Source organism: Castor canadensis, chromosome 1 (genome assembly GCF_047511655.1).
Source record: "Castor canadensis chromosome 1, mCasCan1.hap1v2, whole genome shotgun sequence".
Lineage (NCBI taxonomy): Eukaryota > Metazoa > Chordata > Mammalia > Rodentia > Castoridae > Castor > Castor canadensis.
Genome location: NC_133386.1, coordinates 173,327,904 through 173,353,837, shown reverse-complemented (window position 1 = coordinate 173,353,837; position 25,934 = coordinate 173,327,904). Strand labels below are relative to the sequence as shown.

The 25,934-nt window shown below is 35.9% G+C and overlaps 1 protein-coding gene across 3 annotated transcripts in view; it reads right to left on the bottom strand.

The window, feature by feature from the left end:
* Nucleotides 1-1,082: 1,082 nt before the first annotated feature.
* Nucleotides 1,083-25,934, bottom strand: part of Iftap (intraflagellar transport associated protein) — a 67,044-nt gene continuing 42,192 nt past the window's right edge. For all 3 annotated transcript variants that reach the window (XM_020174921.2, XM_074044623.1, XM_074044624.1), the window contains exons 3-7: nt 21,868-22,025; nt 20,531-20,602; nt 19,076-19,142; nt 8,688-8,827; nt 1,083-1,340 (exon numbers count right to left, since the gene is read on the bottom strand). In XM_020174921.2, the coding sequence (XP_020030510.1) occupies nt 1,179-1,340; nt 8,688-8,827; nt 19,076-19,142; nt 20,531-20,602; nt 21,868-22,025 (599 nt within the window). In that variant the 3' untranslated portion in view covers nt 1,083-1,178. The remainder of the gene's footprint in view (nt 1,341-8,687; nt 8,828-19,075; nt 19,143-20,530; nt 20,603-21,867; nt 22,026-25,934) is intronic.

The following is a 25,934-nucleotide window of genomic DNA, read 5'->3' as shown; positions in this document are numbered from 1 at the left end:
ATAGCAGAGTGGTGGTCTGGAGCAGGGAGAATGGAGAGTTGCTGTTCAGTAGGCACAGAGTTTCACTTATATGAGAGTAAATTCTAGAGATCTTCTGTACAATATTGTACATATAGTTGATAATATTGAATCATCTACTTAAAAATTGAAAAGAGTAGATCTCATGCTAAGTGTTCTTATCACAGGGGAAGAAAAAGAGAGAAGGAAAGTAACAGCAACCCAAAACAAAACCAAATGTACTCTCCAGTATGGGATGATGATAGTAGGGGAATCTGGGGGGGTGTGTAGTGAGGAGTATAGGAGAACTCTCTTTGTCCTCAATTTTGCTGTGAACATAAAACTGCTCTAAAAATAAAGCATATAAAAGAAAATCAATGAAGATTACATACATTTGATTTGTACTCATTACTTCATACGTATAAACCCCTTGTTCTGTGCCTTCACCCCTTTTTTCATTCCCCTAATTGTATTCTACATAATCAGCATTTCATAATATGTTTTTACATCATCTGGTTTTGTCCTGCCTTTCCACATTGTATTTTAAGCTTCTGAAGACAGAGGTAATTCCTTGCATTTTGTAACTACTATGCTACATGGTTTAGTGGTAATAACAAAAATCCAAGAATTCCATATATGACATATAATCAGCTCTCGGATGCTTTCTTATTTGATGAAGCTCTTCTGAATTAATAACAGAAGCCTAGTCTCTCAACAATCACACTGATGTCACACCCTCCAGAGAGCTGGAACCAGTGACCTCCTCATAAAAGCAATTTTTCTCTTTGTATTACGACAATGTTTTGCATGTGTAATTGTCCTTCACCCCCAAGAAGATGGGGATGGGATCATTTCCAGTCCTCATTACAATAAACACATACCTTGTGCAATGATCTCATCAAATGGAACCTTCAGCAGTCATTACTTCCTATTCCCATTTCCCACTCCCATCTCCCCAACCTATTACAGGATGCAATAAACATGACAGGAAGAGAAATCCGTCAGGGAAGCAATCTCTTTGGTCTTATTAGTTCCTTTATCTCCCTAATAATAGATAACTGATAAATGAATGCACACATGGAAACTTCCACAAGGGAATTACCATTGGTTTATCTTTTATTCTAATGTTGCTTGAATAAGAATAAAATAAAAATAAACACAAAGATGCCTTAGTGACTCAGTCATGGGGGTGCCTCTAAGTCAATGTTGGTGTTCATTCTCTCTTGCTTCAATAGCTGTTTAATGGCCTCTATCTCTCCAGGAGTGAACTTGGGGGTTAAAGTCACATTATCATAATCAAAATCTTCATCAAGTGAAAAGGGCTGAACTTCATCTCCGAGTATCTATAAGAGGTAACAAAGGAAGAAAAATATACAGTCATTGTAAATGAAGATAAAGTTGAAAACATAAACTGCCTATTAATATTTAATTAAACTTTTTCGAGACTTCAGCACTCTCAGCTGATTAAGCTGTTTTTAAGTAAAGAAATAAATTCAATTATTCAATCTGACCTAATTTAAGCTTCTTAATATGCCCCATTTGTATCATGCTGTATCTGAATGAATATCATTAGCTAATTCTGCCAAAGGCAAGAATTGGAAAGTCTCCCTCTCACACATTCATTACAATCTTTACCACTTGTAGCATCAGGGCTAGAGGCATATGGAAAAACCAGGAGTCACATTAAAATGTAAGAAAATATACATTAAAATTTTGATCAATCTTAAATATATTTTCATCATTTACTTAAAAAGACCTATATTAATAAAACATAATTTTCAAGGATAAAAATAACCTAACTTAATATACTTCTTCAGATAGTATCCATAAACCCCTGTCCAATATAGGAGGATTTAAGTATAGTATCAGCTTAAATTATAAGCCAGGTTCCAATGGTTCACTCCTATAATCCTAGCTACTTGGGAGGCTGAGATCAGGAGGATTATGTTTTGAGGCCAGTCCAGGCAAATATTTCATAAGAACCCAACTCCAAAATAAGAGAAATGGACTGGAGGTGTGACTCAAGCAGTAGATCACCTGTTTTGCAAGTATGAAGCTCTGAGTTCAAACCCCAATACCATCAAAAAAAAAAAAAAAAGATCAGAATTCCTTTTTTCCTACCAGTAATTTTTAATATATTACCATTTATCTATAAGTAAGAGTAGCTGCAAAGATAGGTAATAGTTTTGTACATGTCATTTGAATTTTTAAATACTTCCTAAAGAATGATAAATAAAAAGCATATTTTCCAATAAACAAAAAGAGAATGCCTCAAATCTCATTATATCACCCCCTTAAAAACCCCTCCAAAAGCAAATGGTGCATGATACAGCGAAATCACCCAGTACCTCCATCCAGCTGTATTATGCGTATGGTGATGCCAGAATAACTGAAAATAAAGTTTATGCAAGAATGAAAAATGCCCTGAAACTATAATCAGCTTGAAATATTCCTGCATGGAAGATCTCATTGAGTGGCTTTTGCGATGTTTTTAAAATGCAGCATATTGTTCAGAAACTCTGTGCTGCTACTAAAGGGGAAAAAGAACTCACTAAAAGCAGATCTCTCCTATCTGTTCAGGAAGTCATGTCTTATAGTTAGGTGTGTAGTACTAATAGCAAACACCCAGCCATTTGTCATTCTTTCTTAGTAAAACCAGCAAGAAAACAAATTCCTCTTGATTAGAAAGGGTCTGTATGCTTTCCTAAAAAAAGTGATGACAAGAGCTGCCATTAAGTGAGTTCCTACCATGTGCCTGCCCTAGAAGCAGGAACCATGTGGGCCTCAGCAGTAAGCTTCAAAGAGCCCTGCCAGTACTTACTGTTATCCTCATCTTATAAAGCTCTGAAAGACTACGGAACTTGCCCAAGGTTACACAATAAGGGAGGAGAAGAAACATTAAACTCAGGGCAATCTGCTTCAAATAAAGCCATACTTGCTCAAATATCATCAGCAAGAGTCAACCAAGTCAATGTTCGTTGGATGAAAAGACCCATTCTGAAGAAGCTGAACAGTTCCCACAGTCTACCTCAGAAAAGACTCAAGGCCACATATAACCCCATGACTGCTTTCAAAAGAGCAGCTGCACACAGGAATCAAATCTGCTCACAGAGTAGAGTGACTGATCTGTCCATTTCCATCACTTTCTGAGATTAAATTTATTCTCACCACAGCCAAAGTGATAGAAGAGCAATATTGCAAAGACAAGCTCAAATAAAGAAACACAACCACAATGCACAAAATGTTTGTTTCCTAAATATAAGTGTGTGATCCATCTCCAACTCAACTCAGCAGTAAGTACTGAGGCTTACAGACTTGGCCACACTTCATCTTGACGAAGTGTGTGCATACCTGATTCTAACTGATCCATGGGCTAGAACACAGAAGAGACCCCATCTCTACCAGTGCACTCTGGATAATAGGATTCTCTGTCACTCTCTTATGCCTGCTCTAAAAGCATGTCATCATACATCTACCTATCCCATGTGTATGCACTACATTAGGACTCAGAATCCACCTTAGAGCCCTCCCTTAAAGATATAAATTTCTTCACTTAGAAACTAAAATTTATTAATAGCAGTTATTGCTAGGTTATTTTCCTAGGCAGTTAAATGCTGAACTAAAAAAGCAAGGACCCCAAAGCAGCTGTAATTTAATATATGCAATGGGAAAATATGATTCTCAGAATATTTTAAACTATCTGGGATATATAATGCAAAGTGGCCAGCATATTCCTGAGTCAAAGTGTCAGTGTGAGGTGAGGGGGATATAAGGAAAAGACCTGTGAGAAATCACAGACAAGTGAGATGAACACATCTCAGATAAACAAATCATTATAGTAAAATGTGGTAAGTACAAATGGTACAGTTAAGGGGTGATGAGAACAGAGAAGGGACACCTAACTCAGGCCAGACTAAAGGAGACTGGGAAGGAATCAGAGACAGCTGGAAGGGGCACTATTTAAGCAGGCTCTTAAAAGGTGTATTAGTTAACAAGGCTGATGGAAGAACAGCTTTGCAGACAAGGGAGTTAGCAAGAGCAAGTCAGGGAAATAAGACTCACAATTTCTTATCTGTGAGTCTGAAACTAGTTCAACACTGTCAGAGCATAAATTGTAAGGGAGAGAGTGACAAAAGTTGATGATGATGCCAAATCATCCTAGAGATGACAAAAAGTCCTTGAAGGATTTTTTGAAAGCAGGGCAGACACTTATCATCTATGCATTTCACATAAATTCCTTCATTTATTCAAATTTTTACTGTGCACCTGCAATAAAAGCGAAAAAAAAAAGGCCCTGCCCTCTTGGAGATTATATCTAAATAGTTCACTTTGAGGGGGGTACACCTGGAGTCAGAAGACTACACTCAGGATCCTGCTGTAGCTGTCCATTCAAGAGATAAGGAGGATAGGGCACTGATCGCAATGATGTGAGAAGCATTTAGGAAGTAAAGTTAGCAGCTCTGGACATGGAACTGGTAGGAGAAAGAGAATGCAGGAAAGTAAGCAGGTAAAGACAAGTTCATTTGTTAACATACTAAATTTGGAGGTACCTGAAAGAATGCAAATGGAGAGGTCAACAGACTCAGAAAAAAGGTTTGATGCTAAAGTTGCTGATTTGTAGACATAAGAATAACAGGCAGTAATTGAAGATGAAAATGGATCCAAGTATGTAGAGTAATAAAAAGCATAGGTTAAGTGCAGAGCACCAACTCATTAGGGGTAGATGGGGGTGGGAATCCCCCAAGGATGCAGAAAGGAACTATTAAAGAAACACACAAAGATTCAGAGACTAGTGAAGTGAAAACCAATAAAGCAAGAGTGTGGGGGGACAGGAGGGAAGACCAGTGGTGTCAGACCCATTAAAATAAAGAGTGAAGTGAATGCTGGATTGGGCCATTGTAAAGTAGTTGGTGCTGTCATTCAGAACACATCCAGGCAGATGATAGGGGCCAAAAACATTTTGTAGTATATTGAAAGAGGAATGAGGGGAAAGGAAGCAGTGCCAACTGATAGAGTCTAATGGCCTCTGAAGTCTTGAGTTAAAAATAAAGAAGAAAAAAATAGACAGTAGGCAAAGAGGGATCCGTGGTGAAAGGAAAGGTTGTTTTTTCTTGTTTTGTTCCAATTTGTTAAGGATGGGAAAGATTTGAACATGTTCACATGACCCAAACCATGTTATGTCAGAAAATAACTCCCAGTCTGTGGTGGGGTTTTTGGTTACTTATTTGTTCACTCAATAAATATTTATTGCATGTCTACTATATGAATAGTACTAAGCTCAGCACTCATTCTGACATTTTGCATTTGAATCAGATAAGCTTGTGAACACAAGGAGGAGTGAATGCAGACTCTCTCAAGACAAGGGACACATGTAATGCAAAGAGAGACTAGGTCTAAACTGCCATTCAGAAAACATCACTGTAACCTTCCAAATGACAGCTTTTAAAACATAGTAAGGCTGCATTTCTATTCTGCATTTCAGCTATTGATTGTTGTAACAGACTGGGAATGCTCTTCTTTCAAATTGGGTTAGTTCAGGGTTCTGAGCTACAGGACCCCAAGGTTTTAGATTACAAACTAAAATTCTGATTTATTTCAGAGAAGAATTTGTGCAACAGAACACCAAATCCCCTGCTACTAAACAACAACAACAACAACAACAAAAACAACTGTGAATTAAGTTATTAACTTGTTATTTTTGCCTAAGGAGCTGAGAGAAATATGTGGATTTCAGGTGTCTAATTTCAAGTCTAATTGAAATCCTTTTATGGCCTCTCAGGGAATAGAATTTCTACACTATTGGAAAACTTTGAGTTTCCTTAAAATTGCTCATGTGACTTATTCTAACAGAGGCACATTGTTAAAGGAGAAATCATTTTCATTCATAACACCACATAGACAAATTAAAGAAAACAGAACTAATGTTCAAATCAATAATGGCAGCATTTAGGTGTAAGCTAGCATAGAAAGTAATATGGTAAATAAACTGTCTTTATAGATGGAAAATTTCAGAATCTCATTATCAAGTGAAAAAACAGGAGATCTCATATTAAAACATGACTCGAGTTTTTTCTATTGACCTCTTCTATGATTTTGGCAACAAGGGGCACCACAATTTTCATCTTCCTAATGTGAACTGTTCTTGTTCTATGAAGCTGTTCAAAACTTCCAAAATTCATCAAGATAGAGTAATCAAAACAAGAAGTTATTTACATATTTAACTCTATGGAAAAAAATCCATGTTTATAAAACCAGTAATAAAATTAGGGGTAAACAATCAAATAGTTCCAGTCCACATTAGAAAGTTAGTGAGTTCATAATAGGCAATTAAGAGGAAGTCAGAACACCCAGAACATATTTTCCTCTTTTCAGACTGGCATCACAGAAAGCAATAGCCATCTCAGGCCCACACATGGCATTTGGTGGGCCTTATAGGATACTCACTGGAAACTAATGAGTATGTGCCTTTCATAGCATTAGGTGACTTAAAATAAGATTAATACTATTAAACCAAACAGAGTTGATGCAGTATTACAATTCTAGACAGTTCTGGAACATTTCCCTAACAAGTAATAGGTAGAAATAAAAATCCTAGGCAGCTATGATGGTGCATAATACAAAAAGGAGTCTGAGGCACAAGAGTGTAAGTTCAAGGACAGCTTCAACTACATATAAAGTTCAAGCCAGCATGGGCTACACAGTTAAACTCTCTCAAAACCCCAAAGAAACATGAAAGAAAAATTCCAACCAAAATATTAGTCTATTCAGTCAAAAGACAGCAAAAGTTATGGATGACTCACGAATTTGCCAACACAAAATTTGGTTATATTTTCATTCCAACATTAAAAATTCACATTTCCTATGAAATCAATAAATTTGTAGTCTTTTTTTTATTATTGTTGTACTGAGGGTACATCATGGTATTTACAGAAGTCCTTACAATGTATCATAGTTGGATTTACCCTTCCATTATTCTTCTTTATCCTCCCCTCCCCCCATTCTTGGAATAGTTTCAACATGTCTCATCTTTCCATTTTCATACATGAGTACACAATATTTCCACTACATTCAGCCTCCTTCACACTTTCCTTAGATATTTATATTCTTTTTAAAATGCAATCCTACACACAGTTTTAACTTGTGTTTCACTTACTGTTAAGGAGATTCCCAGAAATCATTCAGCTTTTTTTAACCCATTAACTGACACCACTTTACAACAATTTCTCTTGCTGTCCTAGGACACGTGTATTCTATAATTGTACTGAAATGGAATTATATTTCTAAAAAGGTACTAGATGTCATGTCCAGTGACTAGTCCAATGACTTGTATGGTCACAATTGAAGTCAAGAAAATGTGAACAAGTACTGGAGACATGGCTCAAGCAGTAGAGTCACTGCTTTGCAAGCATGAAGCCCCAAGTTCAAATCTCAGGCCCACATAGAAAAAAAAAAAAACATAAACAACTCTTTAAAAGAAACTGATTCTTGCTAGGAATTGCCTTAAAATTTTTAGCTTCTTACACTTGAGTATGCAATCTACAATTCAAAAATCATATTGGAACGTAGCTGTCCTGGTAACCAACTTAAGATTTACTATAAACCTGCAAGCCTCCTGGATAGTGAACAAAGGTACTAAAGGAACATGGCAATTTAGAATTTAAATATATGAATTATTTCTAATTGAATGGCTGACTCTACAGCAGAATATCTTCCAGTGACAAGATTAGTACCTGAATGATTAAACTAAGAGAAACCTTGGGATTTTATTAGAAACCAATAATAAAGAGCCTTAACAACTTCTTGTGCCTGATCCCCCTTTATTTTAGAATATGGAGGGTGAGAAAAGTCTTTCCAGCACCACCAGTATCCTCTCTTGGTGTATGTAGAAGAACAGCAAAATGATAGTAAAATGACTTTCAAGTTGTACATTTAGGAGAGTAAAGGTGAAGCAGGGATTCCTTTCTCCCCTGCACTGTGGCTAGACATGAGCGCATTAATAAGTGGTTGCGAATGGGATGTTAGCAGCAATGAAGGATACTGAGTTCTAATCCCTGCAGTGGCATGCTGCCCTCATGCTCCATTTTCTACCCTTCCAGGTATGATGGTGACCTAAGTTGGAACATGCAGAAGAGGACGATGTCCCAAGGGTTAGAAGACATTCAGAGAGAAGGAGCCTTTGGTCTCTGATGACTCTAGAGAATGGATCTGCTCACTGTAAGAACTCTCCACTGACTCTTAAATAAGAGAAATAAACTACCTACTTTCAGCCATGGAATTATTATTGTAGTTCTCTGCTTCAGCAGTCTGGTATTACTTTAATTTAATACAAAAGGTTTATAGGACCTTAGAAATGATAAGAAGAAGATTCATAGCCAGCCCAGACTAAAAGAGCTAGGAAAACTGTCCATTCTATCTATTGTGTGTAGTCTCTAAGAAGTATTATTCTATAATGTGGCATATATCAGAAAGCAAAAGTAGTTTCCATATATAAACATAATGCTTTTTATGTTTAAAAAGATATATGTGCATTACAGACAGATGGAGGTGAAAGGGACCAATTAAACAACTTAAATCCTAAATTTTCCCAAATCTAAGGAAGAATACGAGAGCACAAAGGAATAGTAGCACTTCTCTGAAAGGATAAACTACAAAATCTAGGAACTGTCAAGACTGAATTTGCTGGGGAGTACCTCTTCTGTCTGCTTATCTGCCCTTTTTACAGTGGGATTTGGCTTTACTTCAGTGGGGAGAGGCTGGTCCACAGAAGGAATATAAGAAGGAACACTGGTGGTTACATCCTGTTCCACTTGTCCCGGAAGCAGCAGCAAATCTGTTGATGACAAAAATATTTGAATAGATCGCTTTTCCAACTTCACAATTTACCTACAATCATTAAGAAAATGAGGCAAATGTGCAAAGTAGGTCCATCTCATAATGCCTGTCCTCATTTGGGAACTTGACTCAAAGGATTCCCTCTTCTAAAAGACGGAATTTTATTTTTATCTTATTATTGCAAATTCCAGTCCATCCAAAGAACTCGAAGAAATGTTGTTTTTGAAGTAACTTGATTATGGCTCTCACTCCTACCCCAATTTCTACTTCTAACAGGACAATAAGGCAGAAAGATGCTAATTTTGCCTTATTTTCCTAAGGGAGTGAAGAGAAAGAAAATGGAGTACTGATTTCATTTTGAAGCAATGTAGCTATATTTCAAAAACACATATATTATAAAACAACAATGCCAGAAGGAAAGTACTTTAACTTTCAGTAGAAAAATGAAATATGCTGTCATTCAGAATACATGGTCTCATTATCAACACTTGCAAACAGTAACATGTTTCCTGCTCATTTAGCACAATCACATAAATTTAATAACTAATCTTGGTTTTCTGATTCAATATAAGTGGTATGTTCCCTTATTTTCACATGTGTGACAGTTAATGAGGCATCACAGACAACCAGTGATCTTTCCACAGCCTTCTTTAAAGAAGACAAATAGAAGCACAAGAGGTTTCCTCTTCAGTCTAAGTTTCCATGGGACCAGAAGGACTTGCTGGAGCTGGCCAATAATTTGCAGCTGGCTGTGGATGATGCTGTCTGCTACTCAAGGATGATCCTAATTAAGCCACTAATTAAGTTCTCAGTGGAAGTGATTAATTAGCAACAGGCATACCTGGGCTGTTGCCAATGGCAGCACATATAGGGAGATAACTGAGCAGGTATTGATATTCAAAAGCTGAAACTTTTTGAAATGCATGGCTCACCACTGTAGATAAAAAAATCATTTTTTTTTATGTTGTTAAGATTCCAGCAACAGGGAACATAGTCAGACAGCCTGAAAACTGAGTGGTAGGGAAATGTGAAGAAGGTTCTGCTATGATCAGTTATTGAGCTCTTAGAATGTGACCTCATTAATTAGCATAAAGAAAAACCATAACAGCCAACATTTACATGCACAGCATCTTATGAGCATCAGCACAAAGCATCCTCCCAACATTTCTAATATTTCCTGTGTCACAGACAACGAGCACTAAGTACTGAGAACACCCTCATTTATTCAAGATCCCACAGAAGGGAGTCTATCCAGAGAGTCCTTATCTTAGCCCACAATGACACATCATGAGCTCTTTCAACTAAGTATTTTCATTACATGTTTTATTTATTTTTACTTAGAATTTATTAGTAGTACAAGGAGTTCATGTGAAAATTCCATATATGTATGCAGTATATTTTGAGCAAGTTCATCCCCTCTTTTATATTCTCTCCTCCCTACCTTTTAAAAACAATATTTGGTGGAGTTTTTTATGCTACCTCCATATGTGTATAAGTAATATACTTTAATCTTCTTCACCCCAAGTGCCCTCTCCATTTCTCCTCCCCATTACATGTTTTAACTTGTTCAGATTACACACCCAAACTCAAGGCCAGGAAGTGTAACTACGTAACACATTAGCATGGTTGGGCAGGATTAAGTAGACTTTGCAAACATTTTATGCCCAGAGAAGTAACATGTTTGAACCCAATAAGGCATAATATACCTATTTATGAGTTCAAAGCCAACTTCTCTAACTGAGCTCCCTCATGTAACTGCCTAGAACTCAGCTGCTAGGGCCTGCCAAAAACAAGGTAATAAAGTAAAGGTTTAGGCCTCTCAATGTGAAAACCCATATCTACCAGACCCACTGAATGACAGTGCAAACACTGGTTCAAATGTGAAATCAAAATCAATTCTGTTTTAGGGCTATTTAAGATCATTGTTCTGACCGACAAATTGTGCAGCAAGGAGGACAAATCAGCAGTTCCTTTACTGAAACTCTACTTCATTTATCTATTTGCAAAGAAGGTAGGATTTTCAACGAAAAATAGGTTCTTTCACAATAATTCTACTGCCATTGAAACAATTCTTTCAAAACAAAAAGACTTGGACTCTTCGCATCTTAAATTCTTGTCATCTGTTTTTCAGTATGAGGACAAAAGGCACCAATGCATAGCCACTGGGGCCTAACACAACATGATGAGCTCTCAACCAATACTTGGAGACAGGAAATGAATTTCCTATATCACCACTTTTAAACTGAACAGCAAGTATGGAGAGTCTACCTGCCAGTAAGACACTGTGCATGATGTAAAATAATTGTAGTCTTTATACTCAAAAACTAAAGTTATACAAGGATATGTCTTTCACATATAAAATCAATCACACAATAACCAAGAACAAAAGTGAATGACTTTAACTCTAAATATGACAGATTTATAATCCTGGTAGGATGTATGTTAGAAAGAAAACTACTGCTATCTTTTAGCCATTTTATAATCATGGTTATATAATTTATGTACACACCCATATGCTCTCAAGAAAAAAAATATTGTATTCATCGGTGGTGGGAAATGGAATTTCTGAAGTGTCTTGTAAAACTTTCTAAAACTAAGATACTTAATCATCTGATCATGTTTATTATTTGTAAAATAACCAAAGGCCTTTTTTAAAATCTTAACTAAATGTGTTATTTAACACATTTATTTAACTAAATGTGTCTTAACTATGTTGGTTGATATGCATTGTAGAGACAGGGCAACTTCCAAAAATGAATCTAAGATTGAATGACAAGGCTGGTTGAAAGACTTTAATCTCTCCTGTCTTACCCACATGTTAAGAATGTCTAATATTTGTAAATGTCATTTGTCTTTCTAATCAAATGATCAGCAAATCAAAGGCTAGACCCATGTAATCTAATAGATTAAAAAGTGAACAATCTCCCTGACACCTGACAATTTAGACTATAAGAATATTTATTTGCCTGGTATATTCAAAACATTAAACAATCTGTTACCATATAAAGTGGCCAAAATTTTGGGCTTCTATAGTCAAAAAAGATAACAGTGAGAAGAGAAGTACTGTTTTACATGTTTTCAAATCTGTTTGCATGTCTGGCTTAATAGGAAAAAGTTGGATTCTGTATTTCTACATTCAATTTTTGAAATATGCTGTTTCAGTTAAAGAAAATGAAAAAAATCCAGTCTCCAGAAAAATAGCTGGAAAAGGGAGAATTACTTTGAGTCTTTTCATGTGATCGTGAATATTCTTCTTTGACACTACACCAGAGTCTGACAAACGATAGTTTTTTAAAGGTCAGTTTCAATGAATGATCAGAAACCATACCACTGTGTCACTGTACCACTGTTACATTAAAATCTGTTGGCCTATCTTGCAACTTGAGTGAATATTTCCTCAAAGCATAATTCTGTAACATCATGAATTGTTTATTTGGAAAATATTGATTCACAGTGTTATGTAGCTCTTCCAAATGTGTACATATTTCATTATGCAGAATAAAAATCACATTAGTTAAGATCACCAATTTTAGTGGAAAAGCCTTCAAATATTGAAAAATTATCATACTCACAGTATTGGATAGAAGTTTTCTAAAAATCTAATTTTCCCTTGATCTACTGCCAGTTTTATCATTGGCAATGAACACTATCAGTTGTTTGTCTTGAAGAGACAGCTCACTTCATTCATTTTTGAGAACTATGGTTTGTCTATCAATCAATCTTTCAAGAAGAAATGGTGATCCATGAAAGAGAAAAACAAGTTCAGTTCACCTGTCATCCAAGTATTTTTCCACAAGAAACCATTGCATTTCCACATACAGCAGAAGTGTTTTATGGTTACGTGATATTTCAGCACACAAATTATTAAAAAAGGTACAGTCAAGTATCAAGAATTAGTAAAATGAACAATTATTACTACTTCATAGAAGACAGTTTCAATGGAAACTTGCATCTGTTTTGATTATACATCTATGAGAATGAAGGTTATGGCTGCCAGCAGTTTGGTGCCACTGCCTTGATTCACACTAGGGTACCAGCATCTTCCCCATCACTGCTTTTGCAGCATCAGTAAAAATATCAACAAACTTGCCTTCAGACCTCAGGGATTCTCAAGAGTTCCCAGACTTGGACTGGTGGAGTGGCTGAAGAGATAGAATGCCTTCCTCACAAGTGTGAGGCCCTGAGTTCAAACCCCAGTATAGGTAAGGAAAAAAAAAGAATTTCCAGACTACATCCTCAAGGGTCCACTGGTCTAGCTTAACATCAGTCCAGCCCTCTCACCAAGAACAATTAGAAAAGCTGGATAAATTATAAAAGTCAACAATTTAGAGGCAATGGAGTTCTACCAAGGCAGCCAAAACATGAAGAGCCAACATACTGAAAGAGAAGGACGTCACTCAGAAGTGAACCTACGAGTCTAAGCTGATTTTCAACTTGCAGCATTTACTAGTTTGCAAGCAGACAAGAAGGAAGGCTAAGATTTACCTTGATGGCATATACCCTAAGAGTAAGCAAGAAATAGATGCAGACCAGCTCTCATGAAGTTGAAAATCCAGTCCTAAATCATCTCAATCTTAGATTGGCTCAAGGTGATCTATTTCTACTCTTAATCGCCAGCAAAATGTTGAAGAAAAGCTCTAGAGGATCACATCATTAGGAGCCTATACAATTTTCCACACACAATATTCAGTAGTCAAGAAAAAATTACTAAGTGTACAAAGACAAATCAAAAGAGGAATTTGAAAATATAAATGGACCCACAGGAGATTTCAAGTATTGAAGTTACGAGACACGAACTTTAAAATAACTGATAAATGTGTTCAAAACTACAATACAAAAATGGAACATTTTCAGAAAACTGAAATCTATAAAAATAAATACTCCAGCTTTCTTTTAAAGCTACAATAATTGAAATAGTGATGATTTTTATAGAAAATTAGATATAAGTCAAGAAAGGATTAATGGGCTAGAATATAATAGAAAATATTCATACTGAAGCAAGAAAGGAAATTTACAAAGGACAGAAAATATAGAAAAGAGCAAAAGAGACATAAAGGGGTTTAGTGAAAATATATGAACACAGGTACTGAGAATTTCCAAGCACAAGAATCTCCACAAAACCTAAGCAAAATAAAGGCAAACAAAACACCACCAAAGCACATCATAGTGAAATTACTGGGAAAAAAAAGAAGACAATCTTAGAAGCAGCCAAATGAAGGAGAAAACATATTATCTTCATAAGACAGCAAGCAGACAGATATGTAATTTTTAACATCTTTCAACAATAAGCACTAGAAAATAGTATGTTTAAAATGCTGAAAGACAATAGTTGCAAACCTATTAAAATAGGGCTTAATAAAATAATATTTGATTAATCCAAAATATGCAAGAAATGTGAGTGAAAAAAAGAACATGGAATGGGCAGGAAAGGTAGGAAACAAAATAGCAAGATAAACAGATTTAAAGTCAAATAATTTCAGTACATTTAATGTAAGTGGACTAATGCACTCCAATTAAAGCCAGGTATGTATGTTTACATAAATGCATATATATATATATATATATATATATATATATATATATATATATATACACACATATATACATACACATATATACAAGAGACTACTACTTACAAGGGAAAAATGCAGAATAAGTGAAAGTGGAAGTCCAGAAGATGAAAATTACTGCCTATCCAAAGAGAAGGAACAGATCAGGGAAGACTTACTTCATGGACAGGGCATTTGACAGGAATAGTAAATCATATTCCTCTATTATCCAAATACAAAAATAAATAAGAATTGAATACAGGAGTCAGAAAAATGGGAATACAATTAGGAGCTTTATAACTGATAGAGCTGAATTTGAAAGTGGAGCTTGTCCCACAGTTACAACTGGGCTTCCTACTGAGCAGACCTTCCTTCCAAGCACTGAGGTTATACTATTCGCCTGGGAGAATGTCTGTGCAGGTGGCACCCTACCAGGTATAAGAACTACTTCACATCCTTAGAGCCCTTAGAGTAGGGACTCATAGAGAAACAGCCCCAGACTTTCCAACTAAAGATGGTCCTCAGCTGCAATCGTGCATGAGAATTACCTGGGGATTTTCCAGAACTGCTGTTGCCCAGGACACACATTGGTCCCCTAAACCAGACTCTCTAGAGTAGGACCATGCATGAGTACTTTTTTAAAAGCTCCTCAGAAAATTCCAATGTATCCAAAGGATTGAAAACTACTGTACCAGAAAGGCCTGAGCCCCAATTAATGTGTGTGTCTACTGTAAGAAAGGTTGTGCAGACACAGAAGACATAACTTCCAAACAGCATAAACCCCAAAGCAGAAACAAAGGGGCTGATCTACATTAGTTTCTATTTCCAATCATCCTTTTTAGATAAAGCTTTTCCCCCCATTGGAGAGATTACAAAAAGGCAGAATTACCCTCCCAATTCTCTTCTCTTCTCAAGAACAGGATGAAAGTGTCTTTATTCAATCACAAGGACTGCAATAGGTTTGTTACTGTGGTTAACATAGTTTTCCAGTTAGTCCTTCATAGTTGCATACATTTGCAGATATAAAAATTGGAGAAGGAGGAGTAAAGGACCATTGTAAACAAGGATTGTTTTCTTCCTCTAATGTTTTGAGTGCTTGTGGAGCCATGAATTAATAATATGATGTATAAATTATAATTAAATTGAAATGTGCCATTTTCTCCTAGTTCAGGACTTTTACATATGGTACCGTTACTTATTCTGTTCTGTACTTTCCTACCTGCCCCTCACCCTCACCCCAACCCCTCATCTAATTAGTTCTTGCTCATCTTCTAGGTCTTAGGCCCTTAAAGAGCATTCTCTAGCCCCATAGACAAATTTAGGTTCCCCTTCTCTATGCTTTCATGAGATCTAGAATAATTTGTAATGACATATCTGTGACTATATAGTTAATACTTGAAGATTCTTCCAACAAATTATGAATTGTGTGAGCCAGGAAACTGGTCTTCTTTTTTTTAATTTCATTATATTCCCAGCACTGGCCACAGTTGTTAAATATTTGTTTAGTTAGAATCCCTGGCCATTTACAGGATGCCTAAAGCTGCTTGCAGTTTCAGATAACCACAAAACTAATTTAAAAAAAAAAGAGAGGTGACTGATGCCCTCATTTATAAGCACTCACCCATTATCGACTAAAAATGATTAGAAATACTGAAGATCTTGAAGATGAAAATCAAAGAGGGCTGCCAATTGTTGTGCCCACTCTCATTCAACACAATTAACCACAGCATAAGTACACCTACTGGCCAAGAGACCTGTCTAAGGCAGTATAATTCTGAGAAGTAGACCTCAAAAAATAGTCTCTTCAGCCAGTTTCACTCAGAGAGCGGGCCAACTGAGGAGATAAAAAAAAAATAATGAAGAGAAGATTTTTCCTACTCTAATGGCCTCAGCTTAGCAGCAAATAGCTATCCCAAATTATAATTTTGCTGGGTAACAGTTTGAGACATCTTGTAGAGGTATGACAGTCACCAAGTTAACTACCTTACCTCAAATTCAAAGGAGGAAAAGGTGACAACTTGATGTCAAATAAACATAGGGCATCAAACTTCCTGGCAAATGTTACCCTCAAATAACCATTAAATACCACTGCATGGGGTTGGCTCCACTGAAGACTGTCTCTACTTTCTCCTCCTTGGCTGCCAAAATGATAAACTAAATATTGGGAAAGAATCATGCTCCTGAATCTTCAGAATATTTATGAGCGTGAATAAGGTGAACAAATAAAACCAATAGTAGAAAAACAATACACAACCCACTTCCTTGTTGCCCTGGGCAAATCTGTTGCTTAAACAATAACAACAGAATCTAATCAGTAAACCTCCCAGCTGCCAAAATTATACAAGCAACTTGCCTGTTTAAAATGTCACATTTCCCATCTGATATAAATATTTGCCTTCTGCTCACATTCCTGAAGTGTAATACAAATTAGGCCCAAACTAAAATTCACCTTGGCACAAACCATTTAATTTCTTTTTTCCTTTCAAGTGACCCAGATTGTGCATTATAAAAATTGGAAGCCCCAGTGGTCTTTTCTGTAATTAGAATAAATCACTAAAGCCTGGATCCATTGTTAGCCAAGGGTTTGCACATCATTTTACTTGTGGGAAGGTCTTGACTAGTTCATTCAAGTCCACTGAGAATGGTTCAGCCTCAGTAACCTTTTACACACAAATGCAACACTGCCTATTATCTGATTTCTGCAAAAATCACAGTAGGGTGATCTTTATTCATTTTTAAATAGAGGAATATATCTCATAACTAAGATGCAACTTGAAAAATGTTTAAAGAAAATGATGTGAAAATAGAAAAGGTTAAAAGGCCAATTTTAAAGATTGGTACAAGAAAAATCAGATTTGTTGACCATGTTCCTTTTGTCAGTATACAGAATTTCCCATTGGTAGCAGGATTTAAATAATCATAGAAATGCCTAACACAGGCACTTTTCTACTCTCCTATAAAATTGATTTTATATTGTAAATGTATTAAATGCAGACTAGAGCCATTAGTCTTTAGTGTCAACCACAAACTAACTATATCAGAATCAGCTGTGGTATTGGTTAAAAATTCAAATGCCACCAAAGAACTTCTGAATTAGACTCTCCTGGCAACAGGACATTAAGAATCTGCACTTTTTAACCAAGGTTCCCTCACCAATTTCCCTCAGAGTACTTGCTCTACAAACATAGCTTCCGGAAAATCCATAGCTCTCCCTCTAATCCAATTGGAGCTCTTATCCTACACTTCCCCCTTCCTCATAGTACTGGCAGTTGGACTCAGGGCCTCACACTTCCCAAGCAGATGCTCTACCAACTGAACCATGCTGCCAGCCCTTTTTTGCATTGGTTATTTTTGAAATAGTATCTTGCTTTATGCCCAGGCAGGCCTGAACCATGATCCTCCTATATGTGTGTCCTGACCCAGCTGGGATGACAGGTGCATGCCACCATGCCCAATCGTTGGTAGACCTGGGGTCTTGCTAAACTTTGCCTTGGCTGAATTCTTGATCTTCGACTCCTGAGTAACTAAGATTACAGGCATAAGCCACTGCATTCAGCCCACTACACTACTCTTAACAAAATTCAGTCACTAGGGTATGAAATCAGTGAACCCTCACTGGAAGATGTGATTCTTCAAGATTTCTGATCTCACTTAAATCAAATAAGGAACTTTCAAATCTTCAAAGTCTACTGGTTAACAGAGTGTTTGAGAAAAACCCCTTCAGTGGAGTAGTGTGATGTTTGGAAGCAGAATAAAAACGTTAATTGCTTTTAATTACCAAGGCCTTGCCAATTCAAGCAGCAAAAGAAGCCAGAGCAGGGGCTTATACAATCAGTTTACAGATGGTCTTCATCCCCAAACCAACTATATACAGCCACTTTAACTCCTGTCTGATTATAAATAAACCATCCTCTCCCAACAATCATAACAACTCGTGTTTATGACTACCTAAAGACCGGAAACAACAGTTAAAGATCAAGAACCAAATTCCCAAGAAACTCCCCCTCCCTAAAATTTAACATTGATTTTGAGATATTCTTAAATGACAAAAAATTGTTTTTAAGACAAATAGCCCTAATTTTGACCATATTTCAAAGGTCCACTGAACAATAAAGGCTACCTATGCTTACAGAAATGTTAACCAGGAAATAAAAAAGTCATAATCTATACAAACATCCATGGATAGCAGAAAGCCTCTTCCAGTCCAGCCCATGTGGGAAAATGCCCCAGAAGAAACATTTACCATATATCTTTAATCTTAAGTGTATAGTTTATATATTTCAGACATATTTTTAAAGCAAAAATTTGGATTTTTTATTATTTATATGATCTTTCTAATATTTTATGATTTTTATGAACTATTGATGTCTTATGTGTCTCTCAAAAATAATCTCAATATATAACATTGCACTTCAAGGAAATAAGGACATGCTTTATAATAGCTCTGTGTCAGAAAGTGATTCAAGAATCAATCCTGTGGTAAATCAGGGGAGGGCACAGTTTTATTTCACTTAAGACCAAAGGTCTTACAATCTTCAAGAGACTTTGACCAATCCAATAAAATCTTTGTTTTTGAAAGTTTACAATTTCAGTTTTCCTTTTTCAGGGAGGTGGAGGCAAGGATACCCCAAAAAGAGAAGGCTGTCTATAGTTTCTAGAAAGCAGTTAAGCAGTACAAAAAAAACCAGAATGCATACCTTTGTTCATCTGGGGATTAATCTCTTCTTCTATGTCCAAATCTTCTAAGGTAAGGAAATTATCTACCTAGAAAAAAAAATTAGCTTCATTTGATGCATATTAGATTTAAAGGAAAACTACAGTGAAGAGTCAATGAATCCACTTGCACAACACTCATTTGAGCGGCTACATCTGTTTTTCTCCTTAATCCGTGAGTCCCAGCTCAAAGCCTTTGTGTTTATGTGCTTTCCCATTTGAAAGAAGCAGTACATTTGGAAGGTGGTCTGGATTTTGTAGGCTCAGTAGTCAGCTTTCTATACTAAAATGAAAACACAGGCTGGGAATTTTTGAAAAGTGACTTTGTCCTAGATTTTCTCTCAGAATATATACCACCACCATGACAGTCCTAAATAGGGTTTCTCTTTTCTGTTTTTGTTTTGTTGCTTCTCAAGCAAATGGTGGTGGTGAATCTGGCTGCTATTGTAAGAGCATGCTTGCTTTCTTGAAGCACTCCTACAGAGCCAGAGAGAAGAAACTAAAGAAAGCAGGAGAGAAAGGTTCATTCAAAACAAAATCATCCAGCTCCAGATAAATCACAAGAGAGGTAAGCAGAGCAAAAAAAAATCAAGTGTTCTCTCTTTCTAGCAAATAAAACTGAAAATTACTTCAAAGGTAAAAGGCAGAGCAAATGACCTTTACAGACAATAGCAGCATTTCAATGAAAAACTATTTCACATGGAATACTGCTTTCCACTGCAAGCTGACAATGAGACATTTTAGATTAACAAAATGGTAACATTTTGAACATGAACTAATTCATCCCAGGGGAATACCAAAGAGTGTAAATAAGAAAGTGTATTTCACCTCTGGCAGGAGTGACATGTAGTAAAGGCATAAGGTTGCAATGCTTTTGATGCTCAGGACCTAAACGTGCACAAAATATCTTAAAATTATAAATTAGATTAAATTTCTTAACTGCAACTCAAAAAAGACTGCCTCTGCCTTTTTTCCTCTAGCTCTACTTGTAACAGCCAAACCATGGCTATTCCATTGGAATTTATGATGGTAGCTTCCATTGTGTATAGGTTCACAACTACAGTTATTACTTGGCATCCAAGTGACAGAAGAAATATGTCTTCCAGATGATAGTTTCAATACTAAAATGTGAGAATCTGGTGTATTATATTGCTTTTTTTCTTAATGGTATATGCTAAAGGGGATGGGGGTCACATTTCTCTATCAAGGCTCCATTCCATTCATTAAGCTTTAAAGAAGAAAAAAGATCCAGAACGCAGCTCAGCAAGGATAGTTTGAGATAGCTAAACACCAATTAGAAAAAAAAATTTTTTTCCAAGGATAAAATCTGGTAAATTCTCCAACTTTGAATATAAAAAAAGCAAATGCATTTTGTGATTTTGTTTGTTTTTTTGTTGTGTTTTCTTGACATGTAAGAAAAATGAAGAATCATGTCTTACCTTCACCTTTCCTGCGCACTTCAAATCACCTTGTAAAGAACCACCAACTTTTTGGCCTTCACCCATCACTATCTGAAAATATAGTGAGGACATACTCATGGGAAAATGAAACAACAGTAAAGAAGCTGATTTTGTAGCCCTTCTGTTTTTTGTTAATTAGCTACACATGAAAGACCAGTTCCTAAGCCATAGTAGGAGATACGAAGTAGGTTTCAGGTCTGACTTCTACTTCTGGCCTCTAGACTCATCCACAGTTAATCTACAGTAGATAGCTTAACCCCAGCATTTTCATGTGTAAAACAGGGAACATCACCACCTTCTACCCCATGACAGTGAACCTCTCAAAGGCAAATCAGAAAATATTAGTACATTTTCAAGTTATTAGAAAACAATGCAATTCAAGAGTTCCTCACCTTTCTGAGGGGGTGATTTCAAGTATGACATATTTGATACATTATAAGGAGCTTTGTAAATGCCATGATGTACCCCTACCCAGCACAACAATAAAATAAAATTTTAAAAATTAAAAAAAAAATTCTTCACCTTTCACATGGTGAAATGGTCAAAGACTCAATATATAATATAATCCCAATGACCAATACATACAAGTGAAGTGTGAATCCTCTGGGGATAAAAAGTTTACATCTCACAATCATTACAGGAAGCAAGTTCTAGAAATAAAGAATTATAGCCACTCCTATGTATAAGCATATTTTTAACATAGAGACTTTTAATCTCTTATAAAATCACAATCTCGTACTGTCCTATGTACGATATGGAAAACATTAAAAGGTAGAAATAAAAACTCAAATGTCTTAAAAAGTAGACAAGCAACCTACTATCATTCTTTGGTGATTAAAAAACATAACCAAGAAACATATGAATAGAGTCTATAAAGTTTTAAAAATTAGGAAGACAACATCCAACATTTATTGACAAAATCTTGAAAAACAAAGGTTAACAATTTCTACTTTAAGTTTGAAAGAAATGAATTTAGGACAGGGAAAAATAAGTCTCATTTTACAACAAGAATTATTTTTAAAAAAAGAATTTGTATAGCGAACAAAAGATATAATTTCAAGAAGAATGATGACATATTCTTAAAAGGTTTTTAAACAAAAATTGGGTTAAACTAAGCTACTGTCATAAATTGTAGCTATTGAAAACTTGAAATGTAATGATTATTTTCAACAAAGTACCCAAATGCCACTCCTTGAATAAGAAGTTACCAATCTGATAACTGTCCAATGTTTCTTATGGTCTCTTTTTTCTAATTTATGAAGAATGGGTTTTTCTTTTTGCCTCAAACTGTTTCTATAAATGTGCAATGGTTTTACCTGTTCTTCTTCTAAACATTGAGATGAAGTATGAAGAAAGACGGCTGTATTTCTAAGATGGTGATCAGTTGGTTGATTTTTATGAGTAACTTTTATTGAGGTAAATATGTTTCCCAAAGAACTGGTTCCAAGTGCTCTCCTTTTGGCCATATTATCCTCTGAAATAAAAAGTGATACAGTATTAGAAAATACCCACCATACTCAGTTTGGTTTATTTGGACTTACTGAAAAACCTTCTTCAAAAAAAGGATACTTTTCAAAGAACTACACAAGTAGAATTCTTGAGGCTTTAAGTACTCTTAAATACAAAGCTATTTCTAAAAATGCATAGAAAAATAAGACTATTGCATTCAACATTCAGCAAATATTTATTGAGTGCCTACTATGTACCCAGCACCGTTCTTGGCCATTGTTAAAAGGTCAAAGTATTTGCAAGACCTTAAGACCTTACTTATCTCGATATTTTTTCTCAATATGAAAGATTCTCCCCCTCATATGGAGGCAATCTGTGGATGATTTTGGAAAATTTATAAGGGAAAAAAGTAAAATATGAAAATTACTCATAATCCTATGTACCAGCACAACCACAACAAAATGTCTGAGGGCCTGGTAATCTTTTTTGTGTATCCAAGTATTTGTAAAAGTAAAAATGGAATTGTACTGTACATATTATAACTCAACTTGTCAATAGTATTTCTTTTCATTTTATTGAATAGTCTTCTATGTAATTTTAAGTTACAGAGAATTCCACTATATAAACATAAAATACTTTATTTAGCTAATATCTTATTCTCAACTATTTATAAGTAAAACCAATAACTTTTTATTAAGCCCATGCATATTCATGATTATCTCTTTAGGATAAGGAAAGAGCCTAATTTTAATCAAGAGCCTAAGTTTAATTCAAGAGAAAATTATAATACTAGAGCACCATTAACAGAAATGTAGGGGTAAAAAAATGGAATAAGCTGGGTGAGAGAGAATCTAGTTGAGCTACAAATGGAAACTGGTATAAATGACCCAAATGCAACTGAAAATGTAGGGCAAAATACGGGAAAGGTACCACAGGTACATAAACTACACTGAGATAATGGTTTAAGCCAAAAAATATTTTTAATATTAATAGTAATATTAAAATGAGTAAGGGTTAACAGTCATTTAGTGTCAAATACTCCTTTATGAGCATCTCATGACTTATTTCATTACAGCCCTGCAGTACCCCTTGGGGGAAATACTGTTACCATCCCACTTTACCAGTAAGGAAACTGAGGCCAACAGAGAGATTAAGTAGTGTATTTGAGGCTATATGGCTGGTAGACTGCAGAACACAGGTCTGAACCTAGGCCTCTGACTCTAAAATCTAACCTCCTAACTACTGTGCTTTACTACCCAAAATATTACAACAAATAAAGGGAAAGTCCTCACAGAATAGAAGAGGACAAGCAAAGTAAAGCCTACAACAGTCAATAAAAGGACCACAGCTGCAGGGTACACTCTAAAACTGCAACTTGCTTGTTGAGACAATAGCAAATAATCACAGCCTGGTGCAAGTCCAGTTGGAATCCCTTGTTTGTTTCTGAATATCTTATCACTGACAGAATTAAGACTTTGGGGCTGTCTTCAGGATATTAACACTCAAATACTGTTGGGAAACAGAGTAAAGACAATGTAGCCTATAACAAATATATCATTAACAAACCAGAGATGTAAAACAAATATCTAATGCATTACTTTCTCTTTACAAAGGCCATATCTATAAATAATACATATCAAACCAGCTCTTCCCTACTGCCCACCCCACCACACCAGTGACCCCTAACTAGCTCCTACAAGAAGAGGTGACCTCTGCCTTATGCACCAACAAAGCCCTAGATATGCTGGTATGAAGCACCAGTCTTGGATACCAGTGATGGAGGAGTTGGAGGGCTACGTAAGGTGCTGGAGGGCTGCTAAATACTGCTGGGGAAACAGCAGTATGAAGGACCACATAAGCAAGGAAGAAATAGTCTTAGGACATAGTTTCCCAGCTATCTTCCTCTTTTATAGCCATAGACAAATCCTCAATCAGTCTGAAGGCAACAATAAAACTGGTAGCGGGGTGGATCAAGTTAGGCATGCAGACACAAATAGCAGTTCAATGAGGGATGAAAGGGTTTTTCAAACTTCATCAAAATTAAAAGGAAATAAGAGTTCCTGTGGCTCCACCATTCCTCGGTGTACTGTTATAATAAAAGGTGAAAGAATTTCTGCCCTCCCTGCTTATCTTTTCAGTCAAGCACAAGCTAAACTGAGTATTTAGTAAGAAAACAGCATGTGCCCAGCACAACACTCGTAATAGTCGATTGACTTAATTCCTGAAAAGCACAGACATGTCTGAAAATAGACATTCTGTAAGGACAAGTTCTATTTATTCTCATGGCCACTCAGTATACTCCTCTACCATTTCCAATAAAATGCTCAGGTTTATCTGACAGATAACCAGTTGAAATTCCTTTGAAATAATGAATAAAAAATAATGAAGTCCAAGCTTCTGGTACTGATGATGAATTATTGTGTCTCAGATCTAACAAAAAGTCTTAGCCACTCTTTTAAAACTCCCACACACACCTTTTGTAAACATAAAGCTTTCATTTTTAAAATACCACAAGAGTCAGAAAAGAATTTATTCTCTCTTTGATTAAACCTATATTTTAAAGCTACTTCCTAAACATGGAAATTCATTTCACAAGAATACATGCTACCTCCTTCCAAAGACTCAAAAGTGCTCCTTAGAAAGACTTTTATCACTTTTTAAACCTAGTAAATAATAAATATCTTGCCAAGTGAAATAGGAAAAAAAGTTCTTTTTCAATATGATAATGTCAAAATAGCAGATGTTGGCACAGCCCAGACTTCGGACTGGCTGACAGCCTGATTAGAGACCAGAAGCTGCTTCCCAGAATGGTCCTGGTGGTGATCCACGTGTGCCACCCAACTGTTCATCTCACCCTCTTCTGTTTCTGGTTTTTATCAGAGTCTTTTTCTACCTTTCATGTTATCCCTAATGTTTCTTGCTTTGAAATACGTGTCAGGTATAACACAGTTTAGAAATCTAACAGCAATATTTCAGAGAACGAGTAGGTTATTGAGACCTGAAAGAGCATTTCTTTGGGCATTTCTGAGTCAAAACTTCAATACAGATGAGACAAAAGTTTTTTCTAAAGGTGTTCAGAGGTTTCATTATTCTGAAGCAATGGAATTTCAATTTCCTTTTGATAGCAAACAGACAAGCTTTCAACAGATCTGGCTTACAAGGCCACCACTACACCTTCAACATTTAATTTCAGACCAAAGAGAAAGGTTATAAGCCTTGAAAAGGTGGAAACTTTGATGCCTTGGTAAACTAGACACAACCATATATTCATTATATATCTTCCAGAGAGAAGTGATTATTTTAGGAGAACTGAATTTTGAAAGAAACTTTTTTAAAAATTCAAATTCATCCATACAAAAGCCAAACTTGTGTCCATGAGCTGAGAATCATTACCACACTTGCAGTAGTTTTCACATATCAGCACAACCAACGTCAGAATTCATGATTAAATCCTGCCAGCAACCTCGAAGTGTCTGTTCTTCTGCACTATGGTCAATAGCAATATAAATCAAGAGCATGTTCTCAGTCCCGATGTGATACTGAATATATTGCTAGAAGGAAAGAAAAATTCATGGGGGGAATATTCTGTGCAACACCAGGCTGTTGCCAAAAGACTTCTGCAAAGAGAATAAGGGATAAGCAATCATGCTTATAACAAGGTTGGTACTTTTAAAGTCAGGGGGTGATTTTCACATTATACTTTTAGCCTAGAGCAATGTTTCTCTGGACAATATTTGCTCTTGATTTGTCCAGCCAAACTACTTCACTCCACTGCTTCTTGATCACATGTTTCTTGGTATATGGCCTCCTCTGGAGCAATAGTTGTTAGGATTAAAGAAGCAATTTAAAAACCAATCAATCATAAATCAGAATAAATCCAAAGAAGCAAAATTCAGCACACAGATGTTTTGTCTAAATTCCCTTTGCAGAGCTC